The following is a 22,772-nucleotide window of genomic DNA, read 5'->3' on the forward strand; positions in this document are numbered from 1 at the left end:
TAAGAAAGAGAACATGGAGGCTTTTGAGATAGGATTGTGGTGCCTATGCCTTCATTGTTCAATTAAAGATTTGGTTTTGGAAATTGTGATTGATCACCAATTATTTTTGTTCTTGTTTTTGGGAACCAAATTATGCTAGAATCAATAATTCTCCCAACAATGTTAGCTGTCATTTGTTGTCCAATTTACTGTAATTGATTCATAGTTTATTTATTTAGGGTGTTACATATTCGTTTTTATACGTTAGATCTAGAGCGAGCTGAATCGAAACTGTTTAAAACCGAATAGAGTTTATGTTAATTCAAACCTAATGATAGAATTGTTTATAACCCAAATCCGATAACCATAATAATGGTTATTTAAGTATTGTAATTTAGCATAATCGATTTCCAGTTTTAACATAATCATTATATCACCTTTTAGCTATTTCTAATTGATGTGGAGGAAAGAGGGAGCACACGAACATGATATGAAGAAGAGACGTCTAATTGGGGTCATGGAGAGAAAACATTTGTATTTAGCAATTTTTTTAGTTGTCTCTAGCTGATGTAGAGGAGAGAAGGATTGAGAATATAAGGCGTTTATCTAATTAATTAGCTGATGTAGAGGAGAGAAGGATTGAGAATATGAGACGTTTATCTAATTAATATGGATTACAAATGGAGCAAATGAGCCCGGTGTAAATAGGCGGTGCTTGACTTTATCGAGTAGTTCTCTCTTTGAGAGTGTCGAAAAGCTAGAACAAGGGCGAACAAGACGTGGATCCGCTTTTACCTTTATAGAATGTTTATTGGTTACCTTGGTTACTAGCTCTAGAGTTTTCTATCTATAGATACAAATATCTCTAGCTAGTGTTCTAGACAATCCATGCATGGCTCCTTGGATGTCTTGAACCTTCATAGTTGATTGGTTTTTGATCATTCTAGGCTATCAAATGGTTATGGCATCTTGTACCTGCAACTTGCAAGTCTTTGGCCATATTTGTGTTGTGTTTTTCAACCTCTATCCAACGCTTTTCTTCAAGCTTAGTCAAAAGTGTGTTGAAGATTCTAAATTAATCTAGAGAAGTGTGTGTTGTTCCGGACACTTAAATGGGAGCCTTGGATGCTTCCGTGTTGTTTCGAAAACTTCTAAAACTTGAGAAAATCATCTTGTTTCTAGGCGTGACGTGATACAATGCTCCCCTTCACCATTAGCTTATGCCGCCACCTTAAATCAAAATAGGTTTTTCACCTAGTGATACACTGATACCGAAACCAAATAAAAGAAACATCATAATCATAACTTCAAACTTGCTAAACACCAAGTCAAAACAAAATAAAAATGATTTTGTATTTAGCTAATACGGCATTAGGACCTCACAACCTCACATAGGCGCTTAAACTTCATATAATCATCATGTTATAGGGTTGTAAAACCCGTATTTGATACATTGTGGAAGAAAATCGATGTGATAAATGTATGTCAAACTCTTTTTCTACTAGTTGTACTTTATTTATCACTTGTTACATCAGAAGTGCTTGATAGTTTACGTGGGAAGATATGATGATGATGATGATGATGAAAAAATTATTATTATTATTATGATGATGATGATGAAAAACAAAAGATGTGATGATTTTTTTTTTCAACAGGATTAATGATATTTCTCACTTCTTGTCAATTACGTATAAATTGTTAACTCCGTTAGTTTTTCAAAGTTAAATGAGGGGCAATTATTAACCATCAAGGTTTTCCCACTTCTCTCATTTTTTTACATTAAACAAGTTAAATGACACTAAAATAAACACTCATGATCTAGTGATTTAAGATCGAGGCCTTAGTAACTTTGTTTGACTACCAAACTCACCTCATTCTATTTTCATTACCTAATTCACGATCTCAATTGAATATATGGTATACAGTATATGCCGGCCTAAATTGTCAAAGTGGATGACACAAACTACTTTTAGATGGTTCAGACAGTTCAGTTAACCGAATTAACGAAACCAATTTGTTTAATAGAGCTTTTGAAACCTTTTTTTCTTATCAGTGTTTCGAACTCCCAATACTCGAGTGAACTTACCCATGAATGCCATCAAAAAGGAAACTCTACTAATGTAAAAAAACCTCTTAAGTCAGATTTAAAACCCCATAGATTATAAAAATCTCAAACCTCGGCTTAAGTCTATCACCTATGCCTGATCCATAAGGCTAATTTCAAAAATTTGAAACCTAATCATAAGCACTATTTTCATATTTCAAAAATGTTATTTTAATATTAAGAGATAAATGCTTTATTAAGTTCATAAAAGATGAAAACGCCATATAATAGTAATCAAGTTTTATAAGTTATTTAAATTAAATCACTAATGCAAATTTGGTTAAAATCGGGTCACTAAATCTTCAAATCGAGCTTCGTCAAAATTTTTATACGTCAAAAAGCAATTAAGTAGAATACGTTGGGTCGGGATTTACATATATATAGTTAGACCACCTGTAGTGAAAATTGTCCAAAATGTCACCACTCACCACCTTCCTTCCCATTGCTGGTTGCATGGCTTGGCCCCCACCTTCGTCCTCATCTAGCATTTTGTACTAAGAGTTTGAAGCATTTTTTACACCCAAAATGCCTTGAAACACCGCCCACAACTCTCCCTATTAAGTTAGGGCTATTTGGTAACCTCTTTATCTTAGTGCAGTTTGTTTACATCTGAATGGAACCATTTAGATGAAAACATCTGGTTCATTTAGACTTCAGCCTGTTTGGTTTCAGACAGAAAACATCTGAATAGTTAAAAACTTAATATTAGGTATGAATTGGTCAGACTCATATGTGTTGCTGAATGGGACAGAGTCTTATTCAAATCTGACTCATTCAAATATAAATGAATCAAAAAGTAATGGTTAAGAGACTACCTCTTAACAATTTAGACTTAAGGTTACCTTTTGACAATTAAGAGACTATGAACAATTAAAAAGTAGTTTCTTAGGTGTTGTTTATTTTTCTGAAAAAGGTCTGCGCAAACTCTTTTGTCTGTGCCGTGCAAACCACGCGCAGATATTGCCATCTGCAGACTATTTGTTTTCTCGAAGACGTTTCATTAAAAAATGTCTGTGCTTGCTCTTCTTGGTGCAAACCTGGCCCATTTACTTCTAAGATATTTTAAAGTCTACAAAGGGTAAAAGTTTAAAACACCACACCCTACCAGCACCCATTGTCCACCACCAGCACCACCATCCACCACCCACCTCGCCACCGTCCACCCCACCTACCACACGCGCAGATATCGTCCACCACCCACCACCACCATCTACCACCCACCGTTCGCCACCACCACTAATGTCAACCACCTACCACCACCATTCACCACCACCCACCGTCCGCCACCACTATCACCATTAACACCACCACCACCTCACTAACACAGTTTCTACACCACTACTAGTTTATTTTATTAGTTTACCGACGTTAAAAAATAAACGGTCTTCTTCTTGCAGACTGCACATGTTTGGTCCACCTCTTCTTCTACATATATCTGCAATTGTGATCCGCAAACCGTAGTTATTTTATCTCATATAAAAACAAAGCACCTTAATGGCCATTAAGATTTAAGAGACTACAATAATAATAATAATAATAATAATAATAATCATATAAAAAACGAGACAAAAAAGAAAAAAACCCCTAACGTTTATCATCGTCTTTCTCCACCCGATTAACCACCGTTTTCCTCTCTTCAACAATACCATTCAAATCCTCTTTAATTAATTAATTAATTAATTAGGTCACAAACATATTCAAATCCGATCTATTATTATTTATTATTATTACTATATGTACATCCTCCCTTGAGGCTCGCCGTCGGTGACGTCATCGGCGATGGTTGGAGGCGGTGGCTCGTTAGATCGGAAACGAATCAACGAAGTTCTGGATAAGCATTTAGAGAAGACGACATCAGCGCCTAGGTTTTTAAACAAGGACAAAGAGAGGCTATACATGCCGTCAACTTCCGCCGCCGCTGCCACCACAAGTCTCAGGATCACCGCCGTGACAACATCTCAACGTCTACTATCACCACTACTAAAAACAACAGCTCCGACGGTTCGTTCGGCTATTCGTTGTATTGAATTAGTGTTTGTGATAGTTTAGTGACCTAATTTGATAATTGAATGAGTATTGACTGTGTATTAATGCTTAGTTTGTTAGCCTAAATTAGTATGTGAGATTTCAGATATTTTATTATGACCTAATTTGATATCGTTGCGCTCGGTAGATTGAAATGAAATTAAACGAGTATTGACTGTGTGTTAATGTTCATTTTTAGCTTGAATTAGTATATGATTCTTATTTTGTGTCGTGTTGATTGAAATCAAATTGAATGTTGACTTTGTGTTAGTGTTCAGTTTGCTGGCCTAAAATAGTGTGTTATTTCAGAAGTTTTATAACCTAATTTGCATCGTTGCATTCAGTAGATTGAAATGGAATTAAACTAGCATTGACTGTGTGCTTCAGATATTTCATGACCTAATTTGATGTCGTTACGTTCAGTAGATTGAAATGAGATTGAACTAGACTGTGTGTTAATGCTGAGTTTGTTAGCCTAAATTAGTATGTGTGATTTCAGGTATTTCATAACATCTTTTATATGAAATTAACGAGTATTGACTGTGTGTTAATGCTCAATTTGTTAGCCCAAATTAGTATATGTGATTTCAGGTATTTTACGACCTAATTTGATATGTTGATTCAGTAGATTGAAATAAAATTGAACCAGTATAGACTGTGTGTTAGTGTTCAATTTGTTAGCTTAAATTAGTATGTGTGATTTCAGATATTTGATGACCTAATTTGATATCATTGTATACTTGTATTCACTATTCAGTAAACTGAAATGAAATTAAACGAGTTCAGTTTGTTAGCTTAAGTTATTATATGTGATTTCAGAAGTTTCATGACCTAAATTCATATTGTTGCGCTCAGTAGATTGAAATGAAATTAAACGACTATTGACTATGTGTTGATGTTCACTTTGTTAGCCTAAATTAGTAACTGTGGTTTCAGATATTTCATAACTTTATTTTATATGAACTTAAACGAGTATTGATTGTGTGGAAATGTTAGCCTAAACTAGTATATGTGATTTCAGGTGTTTCATGACCTAATTTCATATTATTGCGTTCAGTAGATCGAAATGAACTTGAACTAGTATTGATTGTGTGTTAATGTTCGGTCTGGTAGCTTAAATTAGTATGTGTGATTTCAGTATTTTCATAACCTAATTTCATATCGTTGCACTTAGTAGATTGAAATGAAATTAAACGAATATTGACTCTGTTAATGCTTGATGTGATTCTGTTTTGCTTTCTGGTTACAGTGGAATCTGAAACAGATAGTGAGGAGTCTGATGTTAGTGGTTCGGATGGGGATGATACATCATGGATTTCATGGTTTTGCAATTTGAGAGGAAACAATTTCTTCTGTGAAGTTGATGATGATTACATTCAGGATGATTTTAATTTATGTGGATTGAGCAGCCAAGTTCCTTATTTTGACTATGTGCTTGATTTGATTCTTGATGTCGAATCGTCTCATGGTAAGCTGTATTATTGGTCTTTGTGACATCTAATTTGAAACTAGTTTCAGTATTTATTGATTTGGTAGTACTGACTTAAATGATGAACTTGAGAAGAATTAAGTAGATCACAAGTAACACATGTTATACTATGGCCATGATCTGTAGTTATTGAAGGGCTGTTTATTGAAATAGATTTGGACATATACGAATTTGAATGACAGCAAATTGGATTTACTTTTGTTAAGAAAATGTTAAGGAGGAAATATTATTAATGGACAAAATCGTTATAAAGTAAAAGCAGAATCAGATTATGTATATGAATTCATATGTGTAAACAATAACGATTTACAAAATTTGAACTAAAATAAATTGAGTATTTTTTAAGTCATGACTCATGATCATTTGCGTGTGAAGATTTTAGTGTAACCAAACATTAAAGTATCGCGTCATTTGCTGTACATGTGTAGATATAATGACACTATACATGAACTTTTGAACCGCTTCATGACTACATACACTTATGTTTCAAAATTATGATTGATCTGATAATATCTAAATTTGTGCTAAGTTAGGTAATATGCATACTAGTTTAGATTCCACTCTATAAGATATCTATTGCAACGACAAATGGTTATGCTTACACGTCTTATTAATTCAATAATCTAGTTACTATATAATAGTTTCATTCTCACACTTATAATACGTTTTATGGTTATGCTTACACGTCTTATTAATTCGATAATCTAGTTACTGTATAATAGTTTCATTCTCATACTTATAATACGTTTTTTTATAGGTATTTGAATGTATTGTGTTTTTGTGTATATGAGCAGATGCGTTCACTGAAGAGCAAAATGAACTGGTTGAATCAGCAGCAGAGATGTTATATGGCATGATTCACGCTAGATACATCTTAACCAGCAAGGGCATGTCCGCAATGGTGATAGTTATATTCCCTGTTTTGTATTTTTTTCTTAACTCTTGTTACATGTCATAAGATATCTTATTTTTTGGAATTTTTGTAGTTCGAAAAGTATAAAGACTATGATTTTGGAAGGTGTCCTCGAGTGTATTGCTGTGTCAACCGTGTCTTCCTGTTGGCCAATCAGACATACCGTGTTCCAGCACTGTGAAAATATACTGTCCCAAATGTGAAGATATCTACTACCCGAGAACAAAGTACCAAGGCAGTATCCTTACTCAACACCTAATGTTTGTAATTGTGATTTAAAATTGAATAAATGTGGATACAAATGGGTATTTTTATATGGGCCATGTTGGGTAACAAGTCAATTTGGGTTGCTTTAAGTGGATGGGTCAGGTCGGGTGGCCCATTAACATTAACAACTTTTTGACCATTTTTTAAACTGTTTTGAAATAAGTAATCTCTTAAATATGATTACAAAAAGATTCTCTCATCAATATAACCAATTAACAGTATATTTTAATTGAAAAGTTGAATGCATTTGACCTACTTTCTTTTCCCTTTTTATTTATTTGAAGTGTCTTGCCTTCGTAAATGCAATCTGAATGAGACGTACTAACAGAAACGGATGATATTGCTATATCAATGTAATATATAAGGTAACTATAAATATGATTATTTAAGATTATTTATTCCTTCACTTTCCCTTAGATATTGATGGTGCTTATTTTGGAACCACCTTTCCTCACTTATTCTTGATGACTTATGGCCACTTAAAGCCTCAAAAAGCGACGCAGAGCTTCGTTCCAAGAGTATTTGGTTTCAAGCTGCATAAACCATGACGAGGGGTTAGTTGTCATCTTTCTTTTCCTCACAACATGTGAGTTGCTAACAAGCCAAGTTGATAACGAGTTAATGCTGAAATGTTATTTGATCTGCCTTTTTTCTTGGTTCAAAATTATATGCGTAAACTTGTTCGTTGGCACAGACCCCTCTGATTAAACACAAGAACACCAATGTTGAACAAAACAAGTTTGACTCTTTTATTAATAAACCAGAAATACGAATGAATTATAAGCATGCCTTTTGTCTACGCAATATAAAGCCACTAAAACATAACCCGGAGATTTGCATGTCTATCATTTATGCACAGAGTATAGATGATAGAAATGCAAGAATTGATTTCCATATCCATACCAACGTACTAGGCAATCGTTAAATTCTTGAGGAACGTGCGTATTAAACTCAAATTAATTCTTTCTTTTTTTATATAATGCACAATTATGCATCTGCTACTCTATATAACCTTCCACAATACCATCGATTGAAGCATCTTATTCGAATAATTCTTCTCATCTAAATTACTTGAAGGTCTGCATATCAAGGTATCTGTTTGTTTTAGATTTTTTTGGTACTAATTAGTAATTATTATATATTAGAACTTTTGCATATCCGATTGGAACGTCTCATCTAGTGCCTTTTGTTCACTTTATTTGAAGAATAGTATAATGGCTTCTCAAGGTGATGTCGGATCCTCAATTTTCGAGTTAAAATGGGGATAAGGTAATTAAGATTTTCTAATATTCAAAACAAGAGGCTTGGAGTCAGTAGATTTGAACATTAGGAATCTCACTTACCTCGTCCTCATAAGCCATCATTTGTCTTCTTGGATTTTTTTGTTTTTAGGCACGCCTTTAATTCATCTTTCACTTCTTGTGAACACGTAGGACAAGCTTTTACATGTCTGTTACCTCCGATCTAATGCTGTTTTGCTCTAAAATTCCTTCATTTGGTAACTTTTGGGCAATATTTGCAAGTAACCATACTTTTATTATTGGGATTTTGCAAAAAATAAAATGTACTTTTATTCAGTATTGTTTTGTTTTCTGGATAGTGAGGATCCAACATCATATTGAGAAGCCGTTATAGTATTCTTCACATAGTTGTCAATAACAACAAGCTACTTATATGCTACTTAGCGATAAACGATTCGTTATTTCATATTTAGCGATAAAAGGAAACACCGTACCTGTGATTGAGTTCACACTTGATAAAATAAACACCAAATCTGGAATTGAGGTGCTAATTGGTGGAAAAAAAACACTATTAATATTTAAGAAAACTGAAAGCTCGCTATTTTCACGCTTTGTGGTCGCTAAACAGCATATAGCGGGGCCTACAGCATCGCCACATAGCGCGCTATAGCGACCGCTTTAGCCACTGGATCAGATGCTTCAATTGGATATGCAAAAATTCGAAAATAGAATCTTATTAGTACCAAAAATCTAAAAGAGGCAGATACGTGAATATGTAAATCTTCAAGTAATCTTGATAATAAGAATACTTATAATGAGATGCTTCAATAGGTGGTATTTTGGAAGGTTGTACAAAGTAGCAGATGCATAATTGTCCATTAATTTAAAAAAAGAAATAATTTGAATTTAATACACATGCGCCTGGAGAGCTGAAGGATCACTAGTTGTGGGTATGGAAATTAACTCTTGCACGTTTATTATCTATGGGTAAGCTATAGTGTGTAGATGATAGACATGCAAATCTTCAGGTTATGTTTTGGTGGCTTGATACGCTTATATTGATAACAAGGATGTGGATAGTGAAATTGATAACCCGAGTACCAGTAATAAATATTAGGGGTGCAAACGAGCCGAGCTCGACTAGGCTCGAGCTCGGCTCGTTTAACTTATGCAGAGCTCGAGCTCGGCTCGTTTCGAGCTCTATTTTCAAAGCTCGAGCTCGGCTCGGGCTCGGCTCGTTTACTATTTATTAATTATTTTTTTATATAATTATAAGTATTTTTATATATTTTTTTTGCTATTATAATTTTATGTATAAAATAATATATATTATTTAGTTATTTTTACTTATTTTTTATAACATTACATATATTAATTAATAATTATTAAATATATATTTTAAAAAATTATATAAATGACAGGCTCGTTTAGGCTCGCGAGCCGGCTCGAGCTCGTTAAGTGATGCTCGGGCTCGTTTATTAAACGAGCTTGCTTTTAGGCTCGAGCTCGGGATCAGGCTCGATGAAGTTCTGCTCGATCGAGCTTTTTAACGAGCCGATCTTGAGTAGCTTGCGAGCAGCTCGGCTCGGTTGCACCTCTTAAGTCCAGTATCATCCTTCACTTTAATGTTAGGGTTCTTCAAATCATTGCGGGTTGTAACTTACAAACCTTAATTTCAGGTTTGGGATGAAAGCTTGGGGAATCTAAGACAACCAAGCCGTCTCCTGCAACTAATAAGTCATCTACAATATCGCTGATTTGAAGAACTTATGTTGAACTTGAACGCATTTATTGTGATCAGTACATGGAAGAACCGAAACAAGACCCCACAGGATTATATATCTTTGTATTTGAAGAAACACTAACCAGACCCCGGGCAGATTACTGGTAACCTGGGGGTTGGAGAGATGTTTCCCACGAGGGGTTAGACCCTTGGAAGATGGTTCTTCTGATAACCTGCAAAACAGACACCGTGAGCTCGTCACTGAGAAGGGGGGGGGGGTTCCTCCTTGTGACCACCCTCCGGCGTGAGAATCAGACTAGATTGCTCTTTAAATATAAAAGTATATTAAGAGATTGCTAGAGCAGATATCAGGTATATGATGATAATATGATAATGTCATAAGATATGATCATACCATTTGGGGTATTTATAGCCGAAGGTAGGTTTCCAAAGAGGTATGGCCGGCTGCAACAGTGTTCCTGTTCCACCAACAGTAGCCTACGCACGTGCCCTGCTGGTAGTTGGTGGGTAGGTAGCGGCTGATAGCGACCAGGCCTGCTGTACACTATTCCTGTTCCACCAACTGACGGCTACGCACGTGGTATGGCAGTAGTTGGTGAGTAGGCAGCGGCTAATAGTGATACAGTACAGGAGCATGCTGCTCGCCATACTGTATCAGTGAGCTGTCGTATCTCTGATCAGATCTTTCGCCCATACCTCGTCAGGTACAGTAAAAGATCCTTCAGTATACGGACTGGCTTATTTGGGCGGGAGTATTCCCCCTCCCGCCTCTGTGCGGGATTGCTCCCGGCTTGGCTCATTCCTTCAGGTGACACTGAATGATCGAGAGCTAAGTGCCTTGTGCGTGTAGCCATGCTGCGCGGGTGGCCTTCCCTAATGGCTTGTATCCGAGGCTGCGGGGACAGGCGGAGTCCTTCACCATTGGGAGGCATTTCCTGCGGGACCAGCTTGCGTACTGCGCGTAAGGACGTCACGTCTCTGAGCATGGTTGGTCCTGCGGATCCAGTTGGTCTCTGCGCAGACGTCCCTGTTTAAGTTGAGTCTTGCGGGTCCAACTGGGCTCTGCTGGGACCTACCTCTTCAAGTCCCCCCAGTCCAATGTTCTTCTCATGAGTGTTTAATAAAGTGAGGTGAACTTTTGGACTTGAGCAAAGGGTTTTGAAAAGGGTTTTGTAAGGTTTTCCATGGGGATTCTTTCCGCGGAAGTCCTTGTCACTTGCAGAAATGCCCGAGTTTCCTGCTTGGTCTTTGGGTATGATGCGGGTAGGTCTGTAACCTCCTCGCAAGTCAGGAGCATTGAGTCCCAGTTGTATGTATTTTCCATGAGGTTTTGGTAGTTTTGAACATAGTGATCAATTATGTTAAGACCACCAATTCCATCTTGGAGCTTCAAACAACGTAGTTCTCGACGTTCCCGCTATGCGGGGATGTTATTTCCGTTTCCGCAAGCATTGCCCAGAAGATCCTTCTTGGTTTCAATTCCCAGCGGAGCGCTAGGTATGTGAAGGGTTTTGCTTTAACACTGTACCTGTGCTCGTCTTACGGTTACTTTACTTCCAAGGTATTCCTGGCGTCAATTCCCTGCGGGTGCTAGGTATGTGAAGGGTTTTGCCTTTACACTGTACCCGCACCCGTCTTATAGTTACTTGGTTGCCGAGGTACTTGGCTTCAATTCCCTGCGGGTGCTAGGTATGTGAAGGGTTTTGCCTTTACACTGTACCCGCATCCGTCTTACGGTTACTTGTTCACCAAGGTTTTCTTGGCTTCAATTCCCTGCGGGTGTTAGGTATGTGAAGGGTTTTGCCTTAACACTGTACCCGCAGCCGTCTTACGGTTATTTGTTTGCCAAGGTTTATTTGGCTTCAATTCCCTGCGGGTGCTAGGTATGTGAAGGGTTTTGCCTTTACACTGTACCCGCATCCGTCTTACGGTTACTTGCTTGCCAAGGGGTAAGGGGTATTTTCCCGCTTACTTTTTAATATTTTCGAATTTTGAATTTTGAAATTCGAAGAGTTGGTGAAAAGATAAGTCCAAACCTCTGAAACGTCGTGCGACGGTTTCTTCTGACTGTCAGGACGTGCAGGAAGTTATGGTGACGTGACAGAACATGGTCATTCCAGTCGCTTTTTCAGGCGCGTGGGCGCGATTTTTCGGGTGCGTGGCCGCGAAATCTCTGGCACACGTCCTTTCAACAGCTGTTGCCAGCCTGCTTTTTGCCACGTGTCATAGTTTCATTGCACATTCAATTTCTCTCTCCTCCGCATTAAATTCACCGCATTAATTGCGATTACTATATAAAGGGGGAGAGGGTTATTTGCAATTCACACTTTTCACTCTTCTCTTCATCCTTAAGGCGATTTCCGGCGAATACTCCTTTATTCAATCGAGCATTCTCTCGAAATCGTTCTCTTCTTTCTCTGCAAGATGTCTTCTCGTGATGCTGAAGCTATAGCCGATGACAGGGGTACTGCTGGCGAGTGCCAGTGTGCTCTGCCCGGCGATCAGTACCGGTATGTTGTCAGGAAGTTCATGCTCGATCATCTCGAGCCTGAGTTTCCTGAATCCCACCAGACCGTGTACGATGCCCCCAGAGGCAAGATCGGGGTTTATGCTGCATTTTTTGTCTATGGGAATCTTAGATTTCCATTGACTAAATTTGTTTACCGTGTCCTTGAGAGGCACGGTGTTCATTTGACCGAGCTGCACCCCATGGCGATCGTCAAGATTCGCCATTTTGAGTGGGTGTGCCGGATTTTGGGCATCGAGCCCCATGTGGACCGCCTGATGACCTTCTATACCTGGAGGTGCATCCAGGGGTGGTACACCTTGACGACCCGTATTAAGGGTCTGAAGATTTGCGACACCGAGCGCAGTCTTCGCGCGTGGAAGCAGGAATTCTTCTACATTTCTGCCCGCGCCATCCCCCTTGCCATGAAGTTTAAGAATGGCCAAGCGATACCGAGCCTTCACGCCCCCAACTACCAGGAGGCGGAATGGTTTTCGAAGATATCCCGGATCCAATCTCCGGTTTACCGGTTTGCGGAGTCCGGGATGGTCATGTTAGGGATGAGCCGGGTGTGGAAGGATGCGTCTCAGGTTCCCATCCTTCTCGAATACGGTTTGAACTCTATTCCCTATGGTATGTCTTGTCTTTCTTTTTGATACAAGTTTGTCTTCTAACTGTTTCTTTTCTTTCAGAGGGAAATAATTTGGAGTCGCTTCTGTTCCCGCGGGAAACCGACGGTCCCGCGCGGATGGGTACTCGTGCTCTGGACGAGGGCGAGTTGCCCATCCTGGAGCAAACGGCGGATCGTTTTGTGGAGGTCTATCCGCTGGGCCACGAGATCCTGAGCCACCGGCGGCCAGGTAAGGCGATATTCTTTCCTCAACCCCTTAATGCTGTACCCGCTGTTGGAATTCTTGACCTGTCTTCTTCTGAGGAATCCTCAGATGCTTCTCCACTGGTGCGGAAGAAGAAAGCTGCTGCCGGCGGGAAAGGGAAGGAGAAGGAGAAGGCCTCCACGGCTGGTCCGGTGGTTCTATCTGACTCGGAGTCAGATAGTGAAGAGGTGGCGGGGAACCCCGATGGTGAGGAGACCACTGCTCCGGAGGCTACGGCCGTTACCTCCGGAGAACCAACGAAGACGACGGTGACCGGTACCAAAAGGCCGGCTCCATCGGGTTCCTCCCCGCCCGTCCGTACGTTCAGGGTCAAGAAAACCCGTAAGTACAATCATAATGTCTTTGCAGATTTATTACTTCATAAATTTATCTAACACTTTCTTCTTTGTGCAGGCGTGGATGTTGACGCATTCCGGGGTGAAGCGCAGAGGAGTACCCTTCCGCCAATGACGGTAGGCTTGGTCAGCCTACCTGAGGCGTCGACCCAGGTGCCTGCGCCTGCTACCACTGGTTCAGTTGCTCCCTCTGAGCAGACTGTTCCAGTTGAGATGACGTCACCGCCGGCTGTGAGTGCGATTTTTACAGCATCCTTCACAGAGCCGGCGGTTACTGCTGCTGCCTACGAGGCGGCGACCGCGGCGGCGACCACAACGGCGACCTCGGCGGCTGCCACCATGCCCGTGCCACCGGCACCGATGGCCGGACCATCAGGTACGCGCAGGGCTTCCCGCCGATCTTTGCCACCTTCCCGTCTGCCTGACCTGTTGGATGGATTTCCTTTAGGTTCAGGTGATGGGTTTGGCGGCTATCGGCCTGTCATTGACCCTACAGGTGCGTAGGGTTCCTTTCTTTTCCCCTTGTTTTTTATCATCTTTTCCTTACTGCCTTTGTTTTCTTTTGCAGTGTCGGATTCCAATGAAGTGTATGTTCCGCGATGGAACATACGCCGAGGAACAACCCTTCGCACACCTGTGGAGTGCGTGGACTGGGCTCGCCACGCTGCTACTCCGGGTGCGTTGGGGGAAGCCATGGTTAGCTACCAGGAGGGTAGGCTAACTAATGAGCTTCGGGTTCTCCAGGCCCGGATGCAGCCGCGCGTCGAGCTGCTTTGTCGTGAAAACGACAAGTTGAAAGCAGCTCGCGCCAAGGACATATCTGAGGCGCGTGCTCTTCGGGAGGAGAACCAACAGCTGGCGGCAGCTGCCGCCGACAAGGAGAAGGCCTTCAAGGCTCTCGAGGTTGAAGTTCAGGCGCGACTCGAGGCCCGCTCCAAGGCTGCCCAAGCTGTGAATGAACAGCTTCGGCTGGCCAGGGAGACTGCGCGAAACGCAACCGAGAGGGCTGCCAAGGCTGAAGCCGTTGCTGAGCCTTTGCGTGTGGAGAATGAGGAGCTGAAAGGCAAATTAGAGGCTCTCCAACGCGCTCATGATGCCTTGGCAATGGAAGATGCCAAGAAACTCCAGGAAATCCTGGACCAGAGGGGGGTGCTTGACCAGACCCAGCGGAAGCTTAAGGGCGTCGAAGAGGCTGCCGCAAAGGAAGTTTTACTTGTCAACCTTAACAAGAGCGAAGCCGAACGCGCCCATAACGAAGCTCAAGCTGCCCTCCAATGGCTTCTTCGAGAAGCGTTGCCTCAGGTATGTTTAGTTTTATCTTCACGCTTTTCTTTTGTAAGAAAAGGTTCTAATACTTGTGTTTTCTTTGTAGGTTGTGCGTCGGGTCTTTTCAGAGACCTCTTATGATGATGCTATGACCGCAGCCCTCAACGCTTCTCATGAGGATGGGGAAAAGGCCGGCTTCTTGCTTGGTCTAGGGTTTGTTGAGAAAGGCGTCCCGCCTTCCAACTTCCCTTTGTTCAATGTGGATACCGAAGCCATTTATGACCAAGCATTGAACCAATACGCCGCCTTCCCGCATCCAGTGGTGGAGAAGGTGGACGAAGTAGCTGCTGCTGATGATGGGTTAGCTGTCCTCAAAGCGTTCCTCGAACCACCCCGTTCTTCTGACGGAGCGGGTCCAAGTGGAAGCGTCCCTGAAGCTTGATCCTGAAGATCCCTTCCCATTGCTAAGACTTGTATAGTTTTTTTTTTTTTTTTTTTTTTTCTTTTAGGCGGGTAGTTTCCCGGCCATTCTTGTAATATATTCTTGAAATATTAATCTTTTTGCGTATAAGATTGTTATTTCCTTCTTTGGGTTCCTTGCTTTATAAACTTATGACTTGCATACTTAGTTTAAATTAGCAATTTTCCAAGTGTTTAGAATAAGAACCTTTGAACGTGGTTGATAGTGGGTTAAAGTTTCGCTTCCTCCTTCGTGATTGTGCGGGTGGAACCGTCACTTGCACTTGGTAGGATGGCTAAACTTTAACTTATATCTGACCTGCGTGTAGGTTTTCCTTTTCGAAATTTCTAAGGCATTAAGATAAGTTGACCTTTGAACGTGGTTGATAATAGGTGTGAAGTTTTGCTTCCTCTTTCGTGATTGTGCGGGTAGAACCGTCACTTGCACTTAGTAGGATGGCAAAACTTTACCCTTATCTGACCTGCGTGTAGGTTTTTCTTACCTTTTGAGGATAAGTTAACCTTTGAACGTGGTTGATAATAGGTGTGAAGTTTTGCTTCCTCTTTCGTGATTGTGCGGGTAGAACCGTCACTTGCACTTAGTAGGATGGCAAAACTTTACCCTTATCTGACCTGCGTGTAGGTTTTTCTTACCTTTTGAGGATAAGTTAACCTTTAAACGTGGTTGATAATAGGTGTGAAGTTTTGCTTCCTCTTTCGTGATTGTGCGGGTAGAACCGTCACTTGCACTTAGTAGGATGGCAAAACTTTACCCTTATCTGACCTGCGTGTAGGTTTTTCTTACCTTTTTTAAGAATTTTGTTTTGAACCGTTCGACGCGCGGTTGTCGATAGGTTAGTGTTCATTTTCCTTTCATGATTCATGCGGATAGACCGGCACTTTCATTTAATGGGATAACTGAACTTTTCCCCTTCAACTGACCTGCGTGAAGGTTTGTCACGTTGCTGGGTTCGTGCGGGTAGGACCGCCTTCCCATGCAATGACGACGTAATTATGCGGTGAAAACCGGCATATTAGTTCAGAAAAGTATCAATGTAAAATCATCAGCTTCGGTGTTCTTAAAGAGAATCATTTCCATTAGAAGTGGCTCTTGGCCTTTTCTTTACAAATTGGAATTGATTTACATGCAGACTGTGTAAATGAGCTCCCTTCCTTGTTGGGATGGGAGTGCCATCGAGCCGATACGCACCTGGTTCGGGATCTCGTTCTTTACGCAGCATGTAGTCTCGATTTTGAAGCTGGAATTGATTCGTGTTTTCCCCAGCTGGGGTTCTACACGCATCCGCCTGCTCAGCCTTTATTGCGCCACGAGGTGCGCGAGCGTCCCATTTCTGACAAATGCTTCGACCATGTCTTTTACATCTATGCATTCTTCAGTGTTGTGGCCCTTTGTCTTGTGAAAGTCACAGTATTTGCTCCGATCAGCATCGTGACGATGTCGGATTATCGGAGGTTTTGGCCACGGGAGCTCTTCAGTGGCGAATATCTCAGTGACGCTTTTGGTGAGTGGCGTCCATCTGGAGTTTCGGTGCGGCTGTACATTATCCCTTCCGCCCACTCTATGTTGCAAGCCGGATGAGGTGTCAAAGTTTACCCTTGACTGCCAAATGCCTAGCTTTCGCTTTTTATTTAGTCTGGCGGTGAGGATGTTGTCCTCTCTCGTCCTCTGGGTGTAGAGGTTTGTGCTCTGTGGGAGATCTTTACCCAGCTGCTTCTCCGTTTCCGCATAGCGTTTTGCTGCTGTCATGATGCCATCCCATGTGGATGGCATGCCATCTTTACCCGTTAGGGTGCGGATGAGCTCTGGGTCATGTGCGCCCTGGATGAAGGCAGCGCGAACAAGATCTTCGCTGATATTGCCCAAACTTAGCTTCTTTGAGTTGAAGCGAGTGATGAAGTTTGGCAGAGATTCATCTTCCTCTCGTATGCATTTGAGGATTGTCCATTGCTCCTCGGTATACTTCCGTTGCTGGCTGAAGTGTTGGCTGAACTTCTGTTGGAAGTCTGCCCAGTCGTAGATGTGGTTGACCGGTAGACGATCGAACCATGCTCTAGCAGCCCCCACCAGCGTCATTTGGAACATGTAACACCACGTGGGTTCCGTCCAATTACTGACGGTTGCCCCCGCTATGAACCTGTTCAAATGATCGTCTGGATCAGATATACCGTCATATGTGCCTATGTTAGGCATTTGTTTGGCACTCTTTGGGGCGATTGCTTCAGCAATGTCCCTTGCAAATTTGGACGTTCCTGCATTTGCAACGTTTGGTCTGAACGTTTTAGAGAAGTCCCTTGGACTTCCACCTGTGCTTTTTGGTTTGAAGGCTTGTCCAAAATGCCTTTTCGGTTGGGATTCCGTTTCCTTACGCTTCCCTTTTGCCCTATGGCGAGGGTTCGCGTCGGAGTCGGATTCCTCCGAGTCATCCTCCCAGTATTCGAATTCGTCGGCCTGTTGCACGGAACGCAAGCGTTCGTCCAACTCAGCCTGGAATTCCTTTTGTCGTGCCTCCGCCCATGCCTTAACTTCATCGAGAGTCTGGCGGGGGAGTCTTCGTTTCTCAAACTGGATATCGGTGGATCCCAATAGGTGATCATTTACTGCACTTGCACAGCTTTGGTAAGTGGGGTAGTGTTCGTAAAATTTACTTCACTTGCCCCGGCTTCGGTAGCCGGGGTAGTGTTCGTAAAAACTGTGTTGCCGGTGTTCATCCCAGTAGCTGGGGTTGTGGTTACCGGAATTTCTCTAACCATCTTTGTAGAAGTTTGAAAAAACTGGAGAAAAATAAAGTTCTAGCTTTATGCACGGATGGCGCCAATGAAGAAACACTAACCAGACCCCGGGCAGATTACTGGTAACCTGGGGGTTGGAGAGATGTTTCCCACGAGGGGTTAGACCCTTGGAAGATGGTTCTTCTGATAACCTGCAAAACAGACACCGTGAGCTCGTCACTGAGAAGGGGGGGGGGGTTCCTCCTTTTGACCACCCTCCGGCGTGAGAATCAGACTAGATTGCTCTTTAAATATAAAAGTATATTAAGAGATTGCTAGAGCAGATATCAGGTATATGATGATAATATGATAATGTCATAAGATATGATCATACCATTTGGGGTATTTATAGCCGAAGGTAGGTTTCCAAAGAGGTATGGCCGGCTGCAACAGTGTTCCTGTTCCACCAACAGTAGCCTACGCACGTGCCCTGCTGGTAGTTGGTGGGTAGGTAGCGGCTGATAGCGACCAGGCCTGCTGTACACTATTCCTGTTCCACCAACTGACGGCTACGCACGTGGTATGGCAGTAGTTGGTGAGTAGGCAGCGGCTAATAGTGATACAGTACAGGAGCATGCTGCTCGCCATACTGTATCAGTGAGCTGTCGTATCTCTGATCAGATCTTTCGCCCATACCTCGTCAGGTACAGTAAAAGATCCTTCAGTATACGGACTGGCTTATTTGGGCGGGAGTATTCCCCCTCCCGCCTCTGTGCGGGATTGCTCCCGGCTTGGCTCATTCCTTCAGGTGACACTGAATGATCGAGAGCTAAGTGCCTTGTGCGTGTAGCCATGCTGCGCGGGTGGCCTTCCCTAATGGCTTGTATCCGAGGCTGCGGGGACAGGCGGAGTCCTTCACCATTGGGAGGCATTTCCTGCGGGACCAGCTTGCGTACTGCGCGTAAGGACGTCACGTCTCTGAGCATGGTTGGTCCTGCGGATCCAGTTGGTCTCTGCGCAGACGTCCCTGTTTAAGTTGAGTCTTGCGGGTCCAACTGGGCTCTGCTGGGACCTACCTCTTCAGTATTAGACCATGGAGATCCAACCAATATGCAACCATAGATATGATTCTGTAATAAATTAAAAACTGACGTAAACTTGGTCTTGATGAATCTTTTATATTATTGGACTGTTAATCAGTCAATTGTTTTAGGAGCAATATCTCAGTTTAAAACCTTCGTGGTACAACTAAGTTGTACTATTGTGAATTTTTTTCTATTTATTATAAAGTTTTCAATGATATTTGTTTTAATCACTTTGAATCTTGATTGAGAAACATAAAAAGTTAAAACATTGTTTAAGATTGATTTGAGGTTCAAGTCTTATGGGTTGTTTATTACTAAAGGATACTTGAGTGACTAGCTATATTGTCAATGCTTTTTTCTAAACGGCGATGCCAATATGCTTTTTTATAGCTCAGGTGTGTCAATATCTAAGACGGGATTCCAACCTTCCATTGTTAGTTTGAACTAACGCTCAAGGATGAAGCCAACCTGTTTCAGGAGGAAACTGCCAGCTCGTAAAACCTTCTGACTTGTTTATGCCTGAGAGGTTAATGACATCCCTGCTATGGTAGCAAGATGTTTCATGCTGAAAGTGGGATTCGAACTTGTGACCTCAACTCTCGGAGTCTTATCCACCTCAACTGGGGTGTTATCCACCTCAGCTGATGCCGCTAGACCAAATGATCACCGGCCCAATATTGTCAATGTTGATATACATCAATTCTTGATAAAATAGGAGATTGTTACTCAATGCTCTCGCAATATGTAATAGTCTTGTTGATATAATCTCAATAACGTCACAATTTTAACAAGTTAATTAGGGAAAGATTACTAAAATAGACATGCTATTTCTTATTTTTATTTTTTTTGCGACGTATGGCTTTTTTAGCATACAACCTCATTTTGAACCAATCAAAACTTGTCACGTATGCTAAGTCGACTAAAGCTTAGCCGACACTTTTGGGTGTTGAATCCTAAAAAAGTAAAAAAAATTAAGTGGGTCCCACGTTAAACATGGTCTTGGCTACTACGCTGTTGAATGGTGTAGTGGTCGCAGCCACAGATGTGGTGTTCATGGCTATGAATATGGTAGTATGTATGCAAGTGAATTCAAGTGGGGTGTTAAGCATGGTCTTGGCTACTACCATTTCAGGTAAGATCTAAACAGGTCAGGTCATGTTCGCGTCAACCTAACAAGTTCGTGGGTTAACCCGTTTAACCCTCTTTCTTTTCCTTTTCTTAAAATGAGTTCTGTATAATAATTTGTACTATTTGGTTATTTTCTTGTACCGCATTTAAAAGTTTAAAATTAATTATAGTCAAAACATAAATGCTTAAGAAAATAAAAGTAATTTGTACATTTAGAATTTTAAAGTATTTAATATGCAAAAGAAACTAGTTTTTGGGTTAAATGGGTTGTGTTCGTGTCAACATGTGAATACACGTCATGTTTGTGTGACACGATTTTCGGGTTCGTGTCGGCTTTAACCCGCCAACAACACAACCCATTTAGGAGTCTATCTTCGGATATTCATCATTTGATTCTTTAGTTCAATTGCTTAATCATGTGATCATATGTTGCAGAAACCGGAATGCATACGCCGATCATGGCACGGACGCAAGAGGCAAGGATTTGGAGTGCAGACGTTTAGAAATGGTGACCCACGAACGTTCTTGAGTTATCACCACCGCATCCTGATCATCGTTCCAAAGTTGTTAATGCAGTTATGCGAGAAAAACAGTAAATACAACTTTTCTGTATGGCATCAGCATTTGAACCATGTTTTTCGAAGAAAAAAAAAATCTACAAGTCATGAGTTTACATCAAAATATTGCTCACAGTTTTCACTAGACACGGTTGACTTTCGTTTACCACTATGAATGATGACTTGACACACACGCTACTAACCGAATAAATGTGCGAGGTCAGGATCGTTTAGGTCCAAATCCAACCATCCATTCATCCGCATGTATTCAATGTAATGGTCTGGTGGCTTTACTGCACGCGGCTTTGAGGGAACATAGCCATGAACTCTTTCAAGATCTTTAGCAAGCCAACGCACGTATGCACGGTCCAGTGGTGGTACAACTTTCACTACCGCTTCCTCTCTTTCCTTGGCGGGTTTGTTTCCCATTTTGATCTCACCTGAAAAGAAATGTACAGGATAATATTCAATATATTTAACTGTTTTTCATATGCAAAAGGGACGTCATATCCAACGGCACGAGGGTGATGGTTAAGGTTAAGGCTTGTGATCTTAAGGTGATAAGGTCTCCAGTTTGAAACCTAACTCAAGGGTGTCAAAATCAGGCCTGAAGCGTCAAATCAGTATAGACGGTTGATGGCTCATGTGGGTATTAAGAGTGGTTCCAAATGCTGTTAAAAAAATTGTTTTTCATGTGGTTGAATGTAAGAATGTTCCACTTGTATTTAGTTTGGCAACTGATTTTTTGATATTAACGACGCACATGTATCAAAAAACTAGCATTTTGACCCGTTACCGAACCTACTGTTAACCTATGTGGATTTGTACAGTTGCCACCGAAATGACATCCACACTAGATTTCATTACAATATAACATAAACTTGAATATGAACAACACCACTTAAATAAAATTGCGTATGTATTAACACACCCTTATATTATATTTATACATTGTTAATACAAGTTATGAGCTTCTAATGCTAAATTGCAGAAAAATTATAACTTGAAGACAAATAATCCCCTAAGCCTTGGGTTTATAAAAATAATCACTAAATTCAAAAGTGTATTCTTAAAAATGCTTTGATGATTCAATGAATCCCAATTAGAGGATATACCAAGCATGAACACCTACTAGCAACTAGGCCTGTAAATGAACCGAACGTTCGGTGAACCGTTCGTTTATGTTCATGAATGCTCGTTTATGTCTGTTTATTTATGTTCGCTTATGTATTACTAGAAATAATTTAATATTATCTGGATGAGCCATATGCTTAAATGTTTTATACTTGTTAATTTGTGTTCATTTAAGTGTTTTCATTTGTGTTTGTTTGTGTTCATTTACATTTGTTCATATATGTTCATTTATGTTTTTTATCTTTGCTCAATTATGTTCATTTAGATTTTAAACAAACGAACATAAACAAACACGAATGCTCATTTTTTTAATAAACGAACATGAACATAAATATTTGTTCGATTAAGTGTTCATTTTCGTTTAAAGTTAAATGAACGAACACGAACATGCCCTTGTTCGTGTTCGATCGATTCATTTATAATTGGTCTCAATCTCTAGGCTCTTCCGATTTCGTTTGTGTACATTTGTGTTCGTGAACCATTTGTGAACACGTTCATTTCCTTATCGAACGAACACGAACATAAAATCTCATTCGTTAACTGTTCGTGAACCGTTCGTGAACACATTATTTCCTTAATAAACAAACATGAACAAGGCCTTGTTCGTATTCGTTCGGTTCGTTTACAGCCCTACTAGCAACTATAGACTGCAAAAACAATAAAATTACCAGCTATATAACATAGAAAAATCGGATTTTATTAATCCCACCTTTTTGAGGTTAACCGATATTAATCGCTCCTCAGAAAATTGCTGCCGCCGGTCCCACCATTCACACTATTTGTTTTCATTGAACCCCGTTAAAAAAAAAGAAAAAACTTAACTCCGTTATGCTTTTATTTGAATTTCAAAGTGATACTTTAGGGCTTTTGTCGGAAGGAGGAACAGGTCGATTGATGTAAAACTTACCTCGAAA

The 22,772-nt window shown here is 40.8% G+C and overlaps 1 protein-coding gene and 1 pseudogene across 2 annotated transcripts; one reads left to right on the forward strand and one right to left on the reverse strand.

Annotated features, from left to right (window-relative positions):
- Positions 1-3,857: 3,857 nt before the first annotated feature.
- On the forward strand, positions 3,858-9,866 carry LOC143591205 (putative casein kinase II subunit beta-4; annotated as a pseudogene). Its single transcript, XR_013145616.1, has 6 exons — positions 3,858-4,013; positions 5,358-5,576; positions 6,392-6,498; positions 6,584-6,748; positions 7,195-7,331; positions 9,698-9,866. The product of XR_013145616.1 is annotated as a putative casein kinase II subunit beta-4 (transcript).
- Positions 9,867-20,837: 10,971 nt separating this feature from the next.
- Positions 20,838-21,172, reverse strand: LOC143591206 (uncharacterized). The gene has a single exon (XM_077071480.1). It carries the CDS (start codon positions 21,151-21,153, stop codon positions 20,923-20,925), a length of 231 nt encoding a protein of 76 aa, XP_076927595.1. The 5' UTR covers positions 21,154-21,172; the 3' UTR covers positions 20,838-20,922.
- Between the last annotated feature and the right edge of the window lie 1,600 nt (positions 21,173-22,772).

This window comes from Bidens hawaiensis, unplaced genomic scaffold (assembly GCF_021521415.1).
Source record: "Bidens hawaiensis isolate Kalapana, Puna unplaced genomic scaffold, B.hawaiensis_p1.1 tig00039455_1, whole genome shotgun sequence".
Classification (NCBI taxonomy): Eukaryota; Viridiplantae; Streptophyta; class Magnoliopsida; order Asterales; family Asteraceae; genus Bidens; species Bidens hawaiensis.